General features: G+C 47.0%; 2 protein-coding genes across 2 annotated transcripts in view; one reads left to right on the forward strand and one right to left on the reverse strand.

Moving 5' to 3' along the window:
* Nucleotides 1-693: 693 nt before the first annotated feature.
* Nucleotides 694-8,654, reverse strand: EBNA1BP2 (EBNA1 binding protein 2; the record flags this gene model as incomplete). The annotated part of the gene is made up of 9 exons (XM_080690690.1): nucleotides 694-744; nucleotides 882-1,044; nucleotides 3,164-3,257; nucleotides 3,711-3,786; nucleotides 5,609-5,698; nucleotides 6,954-7,077; nucleotides 8,037-8,206; nucleotides 8,423-8,506; nucleotides 8,589-8,654. The coding sequence occupies 9 exons, from the start codon at nucleotides 8,652-8,654 to the stop codon at nucleotides 694-696; spliced, it is 918 nt and encodes a 305-aa protein (XP_080546816.1).
* A 539-nt stretch (nucleotides 8,655-9,193) lies between these two features.
* The window catches only part of CFAP57 (cilia and flagella associated protein 57), a gene marked incomplete at both ends in the record, with an annotated part of 70,320 nt that continues 62,452 nt past the window's right edge, over nucleotides 9,194-17,061 (forward strand). Inside the window, 3 exons of the mRNA XM_080692017.1 lie at nucleotides 9,194-9,350; nucleotides 11,161-11,477; nucleotides 13,087-13,373. Of these exons, the coding sequence (XP_080548143.1) occupies nucleotides 9,194-9,350; nucleotides 11,161-11,477; nucleotides 13,087-13,373 (761 nt within the window). The remainder of the gene's footprint in view (nucleotides 9,351-11,160; nucleotides 11,478-13,086; nucleotides 13,374-17,061) is intronic.

Raw genomic sequence — 17,061 nt, forward strand, 5'->3', positions numbered from 1 at the left:
CAGAGGACAAAAACGAGGGCCTTCTACATTTTAAGGGAAAGGTCTTACAGCCAAATTAGAGGCAATTTCAGAATAGTGGGGAGATAAGAATTCACATCTCATATTCTCTTTCTTAGGAAGATACTAGAAAATGATATACAAAAAAGAGGAAAAAGAAAGAAAAATATGGGATCCAGGAAAAATTAAGCCAGCCCAGGTCTCAAAAAGAGTTCAATGGCAGACCTAAGCTTTAGCACAAAAATCCTAAGATGGATAAAAAGATGAAGCATCAGGATAAAACTAAAGACACAGAAGGAAAATTGGGCCAGCATAAGGTTATGAGCAACTCAAAGAAAAAAGCAACAGAGGAAATCTGATCACAATACATCTTACTTGACAGAACTATCTGGAAGGATGGGGAGGAGGAAGAGAGGGAGGTGGAGGTTAAATCTTCATCATAAAAAGAAAGGCAACTTGGATTCAAAGTTTAGGTTACTATCAATAAATAGAAACATTATTTAATAGACAGACCTCTGTATCTTTTAGTCCTGAGTTTTTAATCAAGGGTATGTTTCTTTGATAATTTTTTTCTTCAGCTTATTCAAACAATTTTTCACCAAAAAATTAAAAAGAAAAAACCAAGAGAAAGGATCCAACTGTATTGTGAAAAGTTTCATCCATTTTTCGTGGTTATTTTTAATACAAAGACAGTATTTAATGGGTTCTGCTCTTCATCTTGTCTCTTGTTCGTTTCCCAGGTCTCTTCTACACACAAAAAAGAAGCACACTTGGTTACATAGCACTTGGCCTTGTGCCCCAGGGCAAGAGGCACAAAGGAGAGAGTGGGTTTGGGGGCAAGAAGAGGCAGGGCCGGACACCCCCACCCACCCCCACACACTTACATTTGATCCTTTCTTTCCAGGCCTCTTGAGGCCCGTGCCATGAGCTGTCTTGGCCCGGAAGCTGGAAACATCATCGTAGCTCTCACGAGTGTTCCACTTGGAGCCTTTCTTCTTGCCACCAAAACCAAACTTCTGGTTTTTATAGCGTCGTTTAGCACTAGGCCTGGAATAAAGGGGCTCTTCAGGTTACTGCAGTACTGTCTACCTCCTGACACCTTCTGGTTCCTCCGTGAGAAGCCCCTTAGGCACTACTGCCACCAGAATCCCATTCTTGGCACTGCATTTTTATTCTACAAACTCCACTGGAAAGCTCATCTATTTATCATTTTAATTCCTAACACAGGAAAATAAAGAGATCATATCCATCATGTGCCTTTCTGCCATCTTTGTAAAGCTTCTTGTTTTAACTCTTACTTGCTAAATCATCTTTAGCTGTTGCTATTCTTCTCAAGTATATAAACGTGTAGTTACCACTCAAATGTAGTATTTTAAACCACATCAAATTCAGCACACCCACATCATCTCCCTTCCTAGACTGGGTCCACCTTCTGTAGAAATACCCCACCGTGGCTTGTTGCTCCAGTCATCTGCCTGGCCACCCTAACCACCTGCTTTCACTCTCTCCATCCGCTCTAATTACTGGGCCCCGCTAATTTAACCCCTTCAATATTTCTTCAATCTCTTTTCTACCCTACTGCATGTCTAGGACATTATCACCACTCATCTTTTATAACAGTCCCCACTTCCCTCTGGTCCCTCATATGCACACGTGCCACTACAATCTCTTTAGACATGACTATGACCCGCTCATTACTCTCAGTGAAGCCCGGGAGTGTCTCCCCACTGCCTCCTGGATGAAAGCCAAGCTCCCCGACGGGTCGGCGAACAGCCCCGGCCCATCTCCCACTCTGCCTCCAGCTGCATGCCCAGTGGGGCCAAACACTGACTGTTTCTAACACAAAATCACCACTTTCAGCTGGGCGTGGTGGCTTACCCTTGTAATCCCAGTCCTTGGGAGGCTGAGACAGGAGGATCACAGGTTCGCCACCAGCCTCAGCTACTTAGTGAGGCCCTCTGCAACTCAGTGAGACCTTGTTTCAAAATAAAGAATAAAAACAGGGCTGGGGGTGTCGCTTGGAGGTAGAATGCCCCTGGGTTCTGTCGGGGCCCACTCGGCTGGACTGAGATGGCACCCAGGCTTGTTGCCTGCGTGGACTCAAGATGGCGCCTAGGCTTGCAGCCAAGTCACGAAGCTCACAAGATGGCGCCTAGGCTTGCAGCCAAGTCACGAGGCTTACGAGGCTGGCGGTGCCCTGAGCCTGCGCAGTGAGCCCTATCAGGCGCCCTACGGATGATCAGTGACGCAGCGCCTCGTGCTACCACCAGCCCGCCTATGAGAGGGTTAGAAATGCGCATGCCCTAGCTGTGGGAAGCTTGGGGTTGGTGGAGTGATGAGGGAGGGGTTATGAGACTGACATATATTTGCCTGCTGTGCGCACTGGCGGCAGCAGCAGCAGCATTATTATTATTGAGAAGGAGCATTAAAAGAGGAAGTAGCTTCATCAACAGAGTCGGCGTTCATTTGTTTCTTCCCTAGGCTCTGCTGGTCAGAGCCTTAGGGATGCGATAGGGTTCCATTCCCAGTATCTCAAAAAAAAAAAAAAAAAAAAAAAAAAAATCTGCAGTTTCACACATGCATGCCTCTGCTCATTCAGGTTCTTCCCTCTTCACCAGACCAGCCTCTCTCTCACTCTCCTGGCCAATCCGTATCCTTCACCTAGGCTCAGATGGGCCCCTCCTCCAGGCAGCCAGGCCGACTCTGGGGTTCCTAAAATGCGCTCCCATGCCACCCCCTAAATGCCCATCAGGGCACTTGCTCTATTACATGGAGATGACCATTACCTCTGGGCTGGGCTAAAAAGAACAGCCAAGCTCCTCCCATTTCTTCTTCTAGCACTGTGAGGCACAGACCTCACTATGGTAGACAAGGTGATTAACGGGGACTGCTCAACGCTACCCTCCGACTGAATCCCAGGCCTGTACTCTTAACCAGTGCACCGTGTAACAGGGAACGACACGGTGCTTGAGCATCCATTTAAATTGAGCCTTCTTTCATCTCCAAAGACCAATACAGCGACAAAGACCCATCACGTGTAAGTCTTGGCCCCAGGCAACAGCTGCACCGTCGACTCAGAGGCTGCTCCTGTGGAGGTCCCCGCCAGGCCTGCGACTGTTGGCCCCTTACACACCACAGAACAAAACCAAACCAGAACACTTCTTACCCCTTCTTCATCTGCTGGGCTTTAGCTCCCGACTTTGCACCCCGGGCGACTGGTTTCTGATCTCCCTCAAGGAAGTCCAGTTTATCGGAGAAGCCTATAAGTAAAGAAGCGCGTCGATCAAAAGCATTGTATTTTAAGTTTAAACCTCAAAGTAAGCTGAGCGCAGTGGCATGTGCCTGTAGTCCCAGTACTTGGGAGGCTGAGATGCAGGTTCAAGGAAAGCCTCAGCAAGTAGTGAGACTCTCATCAACTTAGCAAGACCCTGTTTCAAAAATAAAAATAAAATAGGTCTGAGGGTGTAGCTCAGAGGTAGGAATGCCCCTGGATTCAATCCCCAGTACAATGAATAAATAAATAAATCCTCAAAGTAAGGGCATTATTTACTAAACTGATTTTAAGAAGCACATCTTGTCTCTCCATACTATTCCCAGAACTTAGATCCAATAGTTGCACGTCAGTTAAAGAGAGTCCGAAGCACTGTGTTCAAACTACCTCATAGGTCCCCGACACCCCCGGGCCCCTACATCTGTAGCAGTGTTGTCCTGACCTTTCTGATACTTCTTAATGGCACTCATCATATGTGCTTTCTCTCGCTGCCTCTTCTGCAGAACCTCTGTTTGCACCTGTGATGTAGATACAAGGACAGTTACACACATTCCAAACCATTACTCAGTGTCCACATTCCTTCAATAATACTGTGATTAAAAAACAAACATCCAAACGCATGCTGTGATTAATACTGCTACCATTTAATATTTACATATGTCCACCAAAAAACAATGCTAAGGGCTCTAAGTATCTTCTCAGTTCACCTTTGCAACAATTCCGCAAAGTTCAAAGTTTTCAACTCCACTTTCCTCCCATCTACAATTCTGCCCACAAAATTGTAACAAATCATGTATAAGTCTACATTCAATTTCTCCCACTGGCTATATTTGGGCAGATTAAATATCCAACCCATTGGTACTAAGCACAAAAATACCAAAAGAGTGGGGGGAAAAGTCTCCCCAGAAAACAGAAAAGAAAAAAGCTTAAGGGCAAAAGGAGACAATCCTGTAAGGCAGGGCTTCTCAGTCTCAATCCTGTGGACATTTGGCCAGGGTAGTCTTGCCGGGGGACAGGGCCTATCCTGCACACTATAGGATGTTTAGCAATATCCCTGCCCTCTACCCCCTGGATGCCACTAACGCCTTCCCCTCCAAGATATGACAACTGAAAAATGTCTCCAGTGACGAGCATTCCCTCTGGGAGCAAAATCACCTCAAGTTGCGAACCACTACCAAAGTTTTCCCCAAATTAAAAACAGTGAGCTGAGTTTTCCTTGTTTTTTTTTCTTGTGCATTACTAGGGATTGAACCCAGAGGCATTCTACCTCTGAGGTACACCCTCAGCCCTACTTTTTATTCTTTATTTTGAAACAGGGTCTCACTAAGTTGTGAAGGGCCTCACTAAGTAGCTGAGGTTGGCCGCCAACCTGTAATCCTCCTGTCTCAGCCTCCCAAGTACCAGGATTCCAAGTTTTCCTTGCTTTTGATAAAATAGGTTATGTCCAACTAATTGCTGGTCTCTTGAGATAATCTCAATCACCCACCTCCAGATGAGAAAAACACTAAGTTCACAGCAACCCCGTGCAGAGGACAGGATGCCAGTCTACTCTTCCTCTGCTGAGATGAGTGAAATCACCCCAACTGTGGACAACAGCTCCATGCCTCAGACTTGTGTCTGTCCAAAATACTGATGAAGCCTTAACTCCTAGCAGAGCCTCACACTCAGAACTCCCCACAGCCCTAACTATAATCCTGTCATCTCCTATTAGGTGACATTATAATAAAAAAAGGCAAGAGAAGTTTTATCGAATGCCTGTTTTGGCTTTACATTGCAACTCAGACATGCATACCCAAACACACAGGTGCCATTTTTTCCTATCAGATGAAATGATAATTAGTAGGCTAATTCCTTTGGTGCCTTGAATATCAAGGCCAGTGATTCCATCCACGATGCCTGTTAGAAACATCTGGAAAGCTTTTAGGGGAAGTGGAAAAGCATGCACAGATTCCCAAAGATGCTGAAGCCTGCAAATGTTTCAGAAAACTTCCCCTGGTGACTCTGCTGGGAGATGAGGTTTGGGAAGCACTGACCTAGAGCCAGCTCATTACTGCACAGATGTGAACACTGAAGGCCAGAGAGGCGACTGGCTTGCCTGTCCGTATAGTACTCCTATGACACTGGTGCCAGGGGACTGTGCCCGTGGCTATCAGCCCCCACACACCACTACAAAATAATAAGCACACCAGCAAACGCACCCAGGGCATGGCACCAAATCAGGCCCTAGCAATCTGACCTAACCACACCTCTTCCCAGTGCCCCAATCATAGCGCTTGCTGTATTCTGTGGAAGAATACCGCACACCCACCTCATCCTTGCCCTGCACATTTTCTTTCTCACCTTCTTCCCATACTTCCTAAGTGCTCGTAGCTGCTTAGCTTTTTCAGACTTCTCCATAGCGGCCTGTTTAGTCTGCAGCTTCCGTCGAATCTAAAATATAAAATGTCAGATACTACTTAGCATGCACTTGAACTGGTAACAAATATCTTCTGTTATGAACACTGTGGAACTTGCATTTCATCTATTCTAAGCCCTGTGTTTTATATGTGACAATGAGGCCCAAAGGCTGAGCATTTTACCCAAGACATCAAAAGTTTCAGTGGCAAAGTCAGAGCTTAAAAGTGACCTTCCCACTCCCAGTGTGTTGTTTGTTCCATTACATCAAACTGCCTGCTTATCATCCAGGAAAGACGACCAATTTCTCCCCATGTCTGAAGAGAGGCTAAGCCTTCACACAGCCTCAGTGCCCTATTCTAACAGGCCACACGCAGAAGAAAAGTTCCAGCAGACATCTGACCCTAGCCTCTTCTACCCAATATACACATTTCAGTCAAAGGGTGACACCACAGATGTAAAAAGATATGTCTAGGCTGGTCTCTAGATTCGTTTCTCTGGGTACCACCAAGAGTTTGCTAAATCCAGCCTGAGACCATAGACAACTACTTAAATATAACCTGGATTTTGAGCGGGTAATTCTCTTCCTTCCAAAGTTAAACGAGGACCAAGTCCCACTTAACTCTACATCTGAGCCTTCTATTAATCCCTTATTTTATATAAAACTGAGGTCCAGAGAAGAAAAACTGTCTATAAGTGACAGCACTATTCATGGGCAATGGCAGGGCCAGAGAACAGTGCTATCTTCTCTATATCCCGTGTCACGACCATGCCGGCTAGGAAATACCAAAGCCATTTTTCACTTCAGGCAGAACACTTCTGTGAGGGGAGGGCAGGGGGCCGTGCTAGGGATTGAACCCAGGGGCATTCTACCTCTCAGCTACACCGCCTGGCCCTATTTTATTTTTTATTTTAAAATAGGGTCTATGTTGCGGAGAGCCTCGCTAAGTTGCTGAGGCTGGTCTTGAATCTTTGATCTTTCTGTCTTAGCCTCTGAAGTACTGAGATTACAGGTATGCGCCGCCACACCTAGCAGGGACTACACATCTTAATATTACTTCTTCCTTGATTATTTAAATTAGAAAAATGTCATTCTTAAATTTATGTAATGAGTGGTGATGGCCACAACTCTGAAGTGCAGATGCTGTAGAAGGGAAAATAAATGTCTCTGATAACTAGCTCCCCACTATTGGAATTATAGCTATCTTTTAAAAATACTATAGGAGATACGCCCATTGAATACATTTCAGTATAATGCCTTGGTTTTCCAGAGGAAAAAATTGTTTCTTACCTTTTGCATCTGCTGATCAGACTTAGCCATTTCTGCAAAATAATCAGTGGGCCGCTTGGTAGGGACTTTGAGCTGATGGAGCCGGGGTAATACCGCAAGCACGGCAGCCTGCGCCTGGCGGTAGCTGAGATTGTAGGACAGAGTGTGAAAAAAAGTGAGGGAGGAAAGCTTTCATTCCTCTTACTGCTTCTCATGAGTTGCTTAAGCTAAGGACCACCAACATCCGACCTTCACTAGCAGGAACAAATGAGTCAAAGAACAAACAAAAGCTGTAATAAAATCCCATTAATTTGGAATCTAAGAGAAATTTCACTGCACACCATTTTTCAAAAGGACAAATTTTTGCCAAAAAAAAAAATCAGTAGTTTAAAAGAATGAACATTCTAAAGACATCAATCAACAAACTAATGCCAACCTATAAACCATTTTTCTTTTTTCCCCTTTTTGTGGTGCTAGGGATTGAACCCAAGGGCATCCTATAACTCTGAGCTACACTCCCAACCCATTTTTTTTATTCCTTAATTTTTGAAACAGGGTCTCACTAAGTTGCAGAGAACCTCATTAAGTAGCTGAGGCTGACTGTGCGTGAATCTGGATCCTCCTGTCTCAGCCTCTCAAGTACTGGGCTTACAAACACACGCCACCATGCCTCAGGCTACACCATTTTTCAAAAGTAAAATGGTTTTGTTAAAGATAGTTTAAAAGAATGAATACTCTAAAGATACCATTGACAAACTGATGCCAACTATAAATTGATAGGTAAGGCCTAAAGAAAGTTCACTCTGGAACTTTCAAGCCAAGTTTGTTCTAATACCTGGATGCACACACATAAAAGAAAACTTTAAAAGTGAATATTTCAGAAGAGTCCACAAACAGGACTTTGATCCAGGACTGGCGGACCAAGGAGCTCTTCTCTCAACCAGGGAGACTCTCCTAGCTCCTTATTCTAAGAAGCCATTCTCCCATTCCCAGGCCTATGCTAACTCTCTGGTGCTTCTAAGGGGGCAGAATCACTACTTTTTCCCTCTCCTCCACTCTCTACTACATGGACCACAACTTCTCCCACAATGGAAACAAACATACAAACTCATTTCCCGCTGGAAATCATCCTCTGGATTAACAGCTTTCTGGTTCTTCTCTTGAGATGCTGGCTGAGGTTCCCTGATTTCGGGCACGGGACCCAGGGTCACATCGAGCCTTTCAACCCATTCCAGATCCCTCTTGAATTCTGCCAAACACTGCTTCAAGCCATTCTAGGAAATTCAGACAATGAGGTCATAAAAAAAGAATCAGAGTTTATTCTCCCAAGCCTAGGTTGCTAAGCCAAGACAAAGTGCTATCCCCAAATACTGAGTCTCTGGGCAATGCACAGGCGGAATCTTCCCTGGGCCAAGAATCGGTCTCCCTAGCACAAGAGTGCCTTATGCCCATCCCACCTCCTAGTACACCCTGCCGGGAAAAGAGCTCACCACGTCGTTCACCGCCTTCTTCGGCCCCTCTAGCACGACATTAAGGCCTGGCTTCAGGAGTCCGCGGGAAAACGCATCCTGCAACTGCAGCGCCCAGTCGTGGTCAGTACCAGAGGAGGAAGGCCCCTCTCTTGCACCCAGCCCCGCGAGCTCGGCTGACACCTACCTCTCTGTCGGTGACCAGAGACTCATCAGAATCCGACTCCGAGCCTGAGAGCGGGGGAGTGTCCATCTCGTGGCAGCCCGCCCCAAGGCTACGAGGAGAAGCGGGGTGGCCGACGGCGGCGCGGCAAACAGAGGGGACCCTCGGGGCGGCCGCTGCCCCCAGACTCCCACTAGCGCGCCGCGGCCCCACGTGCGCCGGAGGCAGCACCAACAACTCACCGCCCCGCAGAGCTTCTCGACCCAGACTTCCGCTTCCGGCCGCCGCGCTGCACTTCCGGTTTGTGGTTGCTATAGGAACCGCTTGGCGTTCGGAAGTGCCCGTGTGGTTTGAAGTCCGTGGGGGTAGCACCGCTGCATACCTGCGTGGTTTGCTGACCCAGAGCGAAGAAGCGAAAGGTGGGAGAGGTCCCTGGGATCTTCTGGAGGAACTGGAAACGCGAGGGAGAAAAGGGAAGGGAAGAAGGAGCTGGGGGGACCAGGGGCTTTGGGAGGTGGGCGGGGCCGGGAGGGAGGGGGTGTCCTGGAGGGGGCGTGCCCTGAGGGGAGGGGCGGGGCTCCTCAACTCTGACCCGAGGCTCCTTTCACAGAACTCCTTGGCCAGGGACCATGTCCACCGTGGTAGCTCAGTCGCTGCATGTTTTTGGTCTTCGAGCCCACGTAGCCAACAACGTCTTCTTCTTCGATGAACAGATCATTATATACCCTTCAGGAAATCACTGTGTGAAATACAATGTGGATCAGAAATGGCAAAAATTCATCCCAGGTAAAACCTTTGACAGCATGACACATACATTATCGGCCCCGGGCCAGATAGAACCCCTGAATTGCAACACCACTGCTGGAAAGAACTTTTTCTTTTGACAACTAGAATATACATAAAGTTTTATAAATTTAGAGGAAATCGTTGTCAACCTGCGTTATTATAGATTAATCGAAGACAGTTTACATCACATATAAAATAATGTACTTTTAGAGTACTATTTCAGTGTACCTTCATGAAAAATATTTATACTTTGTAGAATTTCGTTTTGTGCACCTTCAATGTCATTGGCTTTTCTGTCACCAGAGCCCTTTTTTGAATTTTCTAATGGTTTTCCAAAGTACACCGCTTACATTACACCTTTTGAATCCATGTGTGATAAAGATACTGGAAATTTTCTCCCAAGTCACAAATAACTATTTGTATAGCATTACATTTGTCTTTGTTTTCATTGGTCCTGTGGATGACACTCATGACAACTCGACCTATTTACTTTTTCCCAATCTTTTTTGCATTGAACACTTTTTATTGTGACATGTGTATATAAGAATGTATACTCCATGTACGTACTAACTGAAGAATTTCTATAGAATGAAAATCTTTGAACCCAGCCACCACCAGATACAACCTGGTTCTTCTCAGAGGCACAGTTGCTGCCTTCAGCCCTTCCAGAGAAGTTGGCTGCCGTGCAGCCGCAGCATGAAGCTCATCACATGGGGACTTTCTAGTACCTCTTCCCTGGCGTTGTTCCCTCACCCTGCCCAGGCTCACATCCATGGAAAACTTATTCACTGTGCATGGGCACAGGGCCCATGATATTTCTAAAGACCCATGAAAGTGTTTTAAATTTATTTTAAAATCAGATAAAAATCAGTATAGCAATAATGAATATATAATAGTGAACCCAGCTTGGGTCATATTCCTCTTTATATCAATGCAGTCATCAAATATATGACTGAATATATTTTTGTACAGTATAGAAAAATAAATATATTTATACTATTGTTTGTGGAGGAAGGGAGCCATGTAAGTAAGTGTCTAGGGCTCATGAAAATTATGAGATGGCCCTCATTGTATTTCCTGAATAAATTATTTTTGCTTTCATCTTTGACTCTCCTTTCTAGAAGACCACAACTTTCGTTTTCATGCTTATAACCTCATGATTGCAATATGACTACTGTAACTCCAGACATCACCAGGAAAAGGGGAAATAGAATGTGTCTGTCCTTTATTTTCAGGAATGCACAAAGCTTTATCATAAAGCCACCCAGCAGACGTCTGCATTCATCTCATAGCTAGAATGTCACACAGATCACCTAACTGCAAGAAAGACTGAGGAATCCAGTACCAAATCCCACCTCTGGAGTAGAGGAAGTGTGAGCGCCAGCCACTCAGGGCATGAAAGCCTCTATGTTCAGACCCTGTTCTACCCTCTAGATTCATCTTTGGTCACCCTGACTTGCATACAGTGCTCCAACAGCGCCCACTATTTGCAGTTCTCTAACAGCATCATATACCCTTTTTCACATCTATACCTTGCCTCAAGCCCTTCCTGTCCTGTGCCTCCACCTTCCATCCCGCCTCCTCCTTCAGGAAGGGTTCTCTGACTTCTCCAACCTTATCCTCATTGAGGTGCCCATCCTAGTCGTTTCATAACACCACAGACATAGTTAAACCAAGGGCTGGCCAGGGCCTGATAATCGCAGTTTATGCACCTGTCTCCTTTGCTCTAGCAGCGCCCACTGCTGTGCCTGCGTGGGTCTTGGTAAAAGCATGCTCTGCCCTCGTCAGCCCCTTTTCCCTCTGTTTGCAGGCTCAGACAAGAGTCAGGGCATGCTGGCCTTGTGCATCAGCCCCAACCGGCGATACCTCGCTATCTCCGAGACCGTGCAGGACAGACCCGTCATCACCATTTATGAACTGTCATCCATCCCTTGCCGGAAGCGCAAAGTCCTCAATAACTTTGACTTTGCAGTTCAGAAATTCATCAGCATGGCTTTTTCTCCAGATTCCAAATACCTGTTGACTCAGACCTCACCTCCAGAGTCACACCTCGTCTATTGGCTGTGGGAAAAGCAGAAAGTAATGGCCATTGTTAGAACTGACACTCAGAACAACCCTGTCTACCAGGTACCTCCTTGCATGAGTATCGTGCGGATTGCAGAAGAGTGAGAGCTGTTGTTAATTGAATGTTTTCTTTACCACAGTGCTTATTTCCTACATGCATTTTAAAATGTAGTCTTACAGTAACCGTATGAGGAATGCACAATTAATGTTCTTACTTTACAAATGAAGGGACTGAGGCTCTAAGGGGTTAAGTAACTCACCCCAAACCACACAAGTGGCAGAACCAGGAGTCCCCTGACTCCAGCTCCTGTCCTCTTTTCCTCTGGACCAGAACTGCTTTCTGGTTACAGGTTTGACACCAAGATTAAGCTAGTTTCATAAAAACTGGCGCTCTCGCGCATGTGCTCTTTCTCTCTCTTTCTGTCTCTGTCTCTCTCTCTCTCTCTCTCTCTCTCTCTCTCTCTGTCTCTCTCTGTCTCTCTGTCTCTCTCTCTGTCTCTCTCTTCTCTCTTTCTCCTTGCCCCTAGCCTCTTTAGGAAACTGTTAGTGAGGTTGCAGTTACATGGGAACAGAGTTTTCTATTGTGGTTTAAGGGCAAAATAAGACCTGCTTGGAAGCTGGTTGCCTGCTCAGGCAGGGTGTCTCAGGTTTTATTTTGATACAGTCACCCCATTTTAAAATCTTATACTCAGCTTTACAAATTTAAGAGCTTAATTCTGGAAGGGTATGGTGGCAGAAACTCAGGACACTGAGGCAGGAGGATCGAAAGTTCAAGGCCAGCCTGGGCAGCTTAGCAAGACCCTGCTTCAAAACAAAAGGAATGTGGATATAGGTCAGAGGCAGAACATTCCTGGGTTCCATCTGTAACACACACACTAACACTCTCTCTCTCTCTCTCTCTCTCTCTCTCTCTCTCTCTCTCTCTCTCTGTTCCTGTTCAGAGAAACCAGCTAATAATATCTCAAACTTAGACTCAGTTATTCAGCTCACAAGAGCTTGGTGTACATCACAGCCAGAAAACACACACGCTTTATCCAGTGTATTTTGTTCCTGTTCTGATACAGAGAAGGTGAGAGGTAAAATCAGAAGTTGGCCTGGTCATCTCAGAATCAGACCAAAGGCAGGTAGAGCCAGAAGGTGATTCACCCAGCAAGGCTGGAGGAAGCATCCCTGTTGGGGGCAGAGAGCAGCTCCTCTCAGGAGATCCATGAACAGTTACTGGATGTCCACCATGAACCCAGCATGTGGACCACAGAGAAGAAGAAGCCACAGCCCCACGTCTAGTGGACAGTGGCTGGCTGCCCGCTGTGTATGTTATGAGGAAGCTCAGGGGCGGAGCCCACACAGCTCCCTGGCGTGGTTGCCTCCCCCTGGGCAGGGCTGCACATACCTGGCCACCTTCATTTCTCTGTGTTTCCAGCTGAGCTTCATTCCATTTTATTGGTAGAGAGTTTGGCTGTTGTCAAAATCTGTTCATTCTGCTTTTAAAAAACCTTTGTAGAATTTCTGGTTTAAGACTTGTAGGCTCTGTGTGTATAATGGATATAGGTGTGTGTCCTTATCAAATGTGGTGTAAAATTCCACAATTTAGATATGTAAGGGATATTCTGAACTATAATTCCATTAAGATTAGTTTTATACATCTTTTATTCACTCACTTTCTTTTTTACAGGTGACCATAAACCCCCAGGATAATACTCAGGTTTGTGTCACTGGAAATGGGATGTTTAAGCTTCTCCGTTTCGCTGAGGGAACCCTAAAGCAAACCAATTTTCAGAGAGGAGAACCCCAAAACTATCTAGCCCATGCCTGGGTGGCTGATGACAAGATCATCGTTGGCACTGATACAGGCAGGCTCTTTCTCTTCGAATCTGGAGATCAGCGCTGGGAGACAAACATCATGGTCAAGGAGTCCACTGATGGCTCAAAGAACTTGGATATCATCCATGAATCAGAGAGGTAATGGTTCCCCGCTGGGCTGATACCTATACACTTAGCGTGCTAGGAGCATCATGCAGAAATAGCATCCTTTAGGAAAAACCACTCATATCTGGGCAAGGTGGTACAAGCCTATAATCCCAGGACTTGGGAGGCTGACAGGAAGCTCACAGGTTTGACACCAGCCTCAGCAACTTAGCAAGACCCTGATTCCAAATTTAACAAAGGGCTGAGAATGTAGCTTGGAAGTAGAACGACCCCCACATTTAATCCCCACTGACCTGTAGGCACACACACATACACATGACCCTTCTACCTTAAAAACTATGTTTATTTTCCTTCTTCCTTTTTCGGTGTTTATCGGTATTAAAGCACAAATTTGACAATTATATAAACATTTTTATTTTTATACCTAACTTCATTTCATACATATTTTTAGATCACTGGCCCTTTTTCCAGAATTGTATTGGTGCAGTATGATTATTATCATAACAAGATTCAAAGTGATACTTTTATATATGCACACAACATTTCTTGGTGTGGACACCAAGAAATTACCCCTCCTCCCTCCCTGTACACACAGGTAAGGTTGTTAGTGATACTGCGTTTACGGACATAATATTATCTGGTCTGTTCCCTTCAAGCCTCCTTTTCCCCTTCCACTCTTCTACTGGTCTCGTTCCTTATTATCATGAAGTTCCTTTTCTGTTCTATTTTTTTCTCTAGCTTCCACATATGAGGGAAAACGACTCTTGACTTTCTGAGACCGTCTGATCTCACCTAGCATAATACTCTCTAGTTCCATCCACTTTCCTTCAAATGACATAATTTGTTCTTTTTTACAGCTGAGTAAAATTCCATTGTGTGCATGTACTACAGTTCCTCTATCTGTCCACCTGTAGACATATAGCTAGGTTGGTTCCTTAATTTGCTATTGTGAATTGTGCTGCTATAAACATGGATATTCACGTATCACTATAGTATTCTTTTTTTTAATAATTTATTTTTTAAATTGGTGCATTGTAGTCATATATCAATCACATTGGAGTACAAGACTTGAGAGGATATACAAGCACACATCATCCAATTAGCCTTCCTCCAGCCCCCATCCCATTCCCTCCCCCTCCCTCCATCCCACGCTTCTTTGGTGATTTACTTTGATACATTTGTTTATGTACCTCCTGCTTTTAAAGAGGCTCCATCCTCCAGTATTACATACCCTCTGATTGGTCACATTAGTTGCTTCACTATAGGGCCCTTTCTATAGCTCAACCTCTTCCTGTTGCCCTTTTCCTCCTAGTTATTGCTGATTAAGAGAAGCGTCTGATTTATATTTTCTGTGATATTTCTCTGTGCATGCTGCGTTGCAAGTACCGATCCCACTCTTGATGGTCCCAGTAGTGGCCTGGCTACTCAGTGGACTGATCCAGACCTCGCTGGCTCAAGCAGCGGCCTTGCCTCATGGGAGGCCCCAGTTCTGGTCTCGCTGGCCCCTACACCGGTCTAACCCCTAAGCTGGCTTTGGTCCCGGCCTTGGAGGCCGCAGGAGTGAACTTGCCTCACGCCAGGCTCCGATGCTGGCCATTGGCCCCTGCACCGGTCTAACCCCTTGGCAGGATTCCAATCCCGGCCTCGGAGGCCCCAGCACCGGCCTAGCCTCACGGCAGGCTCCAATGCCGGCCTCGTTGGCCCCAGCACCGGCCTAACCCCTCGGCAGGTTCCGTTCCCGGGTTAGGAGGCCCCAGCACTGGCCATGTCTCACGGCAGGCTGCGATGCCGGCCTCACTGGCCCCAGCACCAGCCTAACCCCTCGGCAGGCTCTTATCCTGAACGCGGAGGCCCCAGTATTGGCCCTGCCTCACGGCAGGCTCCGATGCTGGCCTCGCTGGCCCCAGCACTGGCCTAATCCCTCGGCAGGCTCTTATCCCGGCCTCGGATGCCCCAGTACCGGCCTTGCCTCAAGTCAGGCTCCGATCCTGGCCTCGGAGGCCCCAGCACCGGCCTTGCCTTACGGCAGGCTCTGATGCCAGCCTCGCTCGCCCCAGCACCGGCCTAACCCCTCGGCAGGCTCTTATCCTGGCCTCGGAGGCCCCAGCACCAGCCATGCCTCACGGCAGGCTGCGATGCTGGCCTCACTGGCCCCAGCACCGGCCTAACCCCTCGGCAGGCTCTTATCCTGAACGCGGAGGCCCCAGTATTGGCCCTGCCTCACGGCAGGCTCCAATGCCAGCCTCGCTGGCCCCAGCACTGGCCTAACCCCTCAGCAGGCTCTTATCCTGGCCTCGGAGGCCCCAGTACCGGCCTTGCCTCACGGCAGGCTCCGATGCCGGCCTCGCTGGCCCCAACACCGGCCTAACCCCTCGTCAGGCTCCGATCCCGGCCTTGGAGGCCCCAGCACTGGTCATGCCTCATGGCAGGCTCCGATGCCGGCCTCGCTGGCCCCAGCACCGGCCTAACCCCTCGGCAGGCTCTTATCCTGGCCTCGGAGGCCCCAGTACCGGCCTTGCCTCAAGGCAGGCTCCAATCCTGGCCTTGGAGGCCCCAGCACCGGCCTTGCCTCACGGCAGGCTCCGATGCCGGCCTCGCTGGACCCAGCACCGGCCTAACCCTTCGGCAGGCTCTTATCCTCACTATAGTATTCTGGTGGATTCTTTTGGAGAGATGCCAAGGAGCAGTATGGCTAGGTCCGAGGCTTTTGAGGAACCTTCATACTGATCCCCATAGTGGCTGCACTAATATACAACCCCACCAATAGTGTATGTGTTCCTTTTTCTCCACATCCTCACCTCATTCATTATTGTTCATATTTTCTTTCTTTCTTTCTTTCTTTCTTTCTTTCTTTCTTTCTTTCTTTCTTTCTTGTAGTACTGGGGATTGAACTCAGGGGCATTCTACCTCTGAGCTACACCCAGCCCTAGTTTTTTTTGTTTTTTGTTTTTTTTTTTTGATGGTACTGGGGTTCCTGGAAGCTCTTCTACCTCCGGGCTACACTCCCAGACCTATTTTTTTTATTATTCTTTTTGTTTGGAAACAGGGTCTCTTAAGCCAGCACAGCTCGCTTTGAACATGCGTGATCCTCCTGTCTCTGCCTCCCAAGTGTGGGGATTACAAGTGTGCACCACCACGCCCAGCTCAGCCCTAGTTTTTAGTCTTTTTATTTTTGAAACAGAGTCTCACTAAGTTGTGAAGGGCCTCGCTAAGTAGCTGAGGCTGTCCGCGAACCGCAGTCCTCTGGTCTCTACCTCCCGAATGCTGGGATTACAAGCGTGCGCCACCAGGGTCTCACTAAGTTGTGGAGGGCCTCACTAAATAGCTGAGGCTGGCCACAAACCCGTGATCCTCCTATCTCAGCCTCTCAAGTATTGGGATTACATGTGTGTGCCACCATGCCCGGCTTCTTTGTTTTTTTTGTTTTTTTTTTTTTTTGGTGGTACTGGGGTTCCTGGAAGCCCTTCTACCTCCGGGCTACACTCCCAGACCCATTTTTACATTTTCATTTTTGGAAACAGGGTCTCCTAAGCCAGCGCGCGCGGCTGGCTTCGAACCTGCGCGATCCTCCTTTCTCTGCCTCCCAAGCGCGGGGATTACAAGCGTGCGCCACCACGCCCGGCGTGCCCGGTTTCTTTGTATTCATAATGATTGCCATTCTAACTGGTGTTAGATTCTTAGTGTAGTCTTCAAATTTATAGATTTCTTCAAAAGTATTTTT

The sequence above is a fragment of the Muscardinus avellanarius genome (genome assembly GCF_963383645.1).
Source record: "Muscardinus avellanarius genome assembly, chromosome: 3".
Classification (NCBI taxonomy): domain Eukaryota; kingdom Metazoa; phylum Chordata; class Mammalia; order Rodentia; family Gliridae; genus Muscardinus; species Muscardinus avellanarius.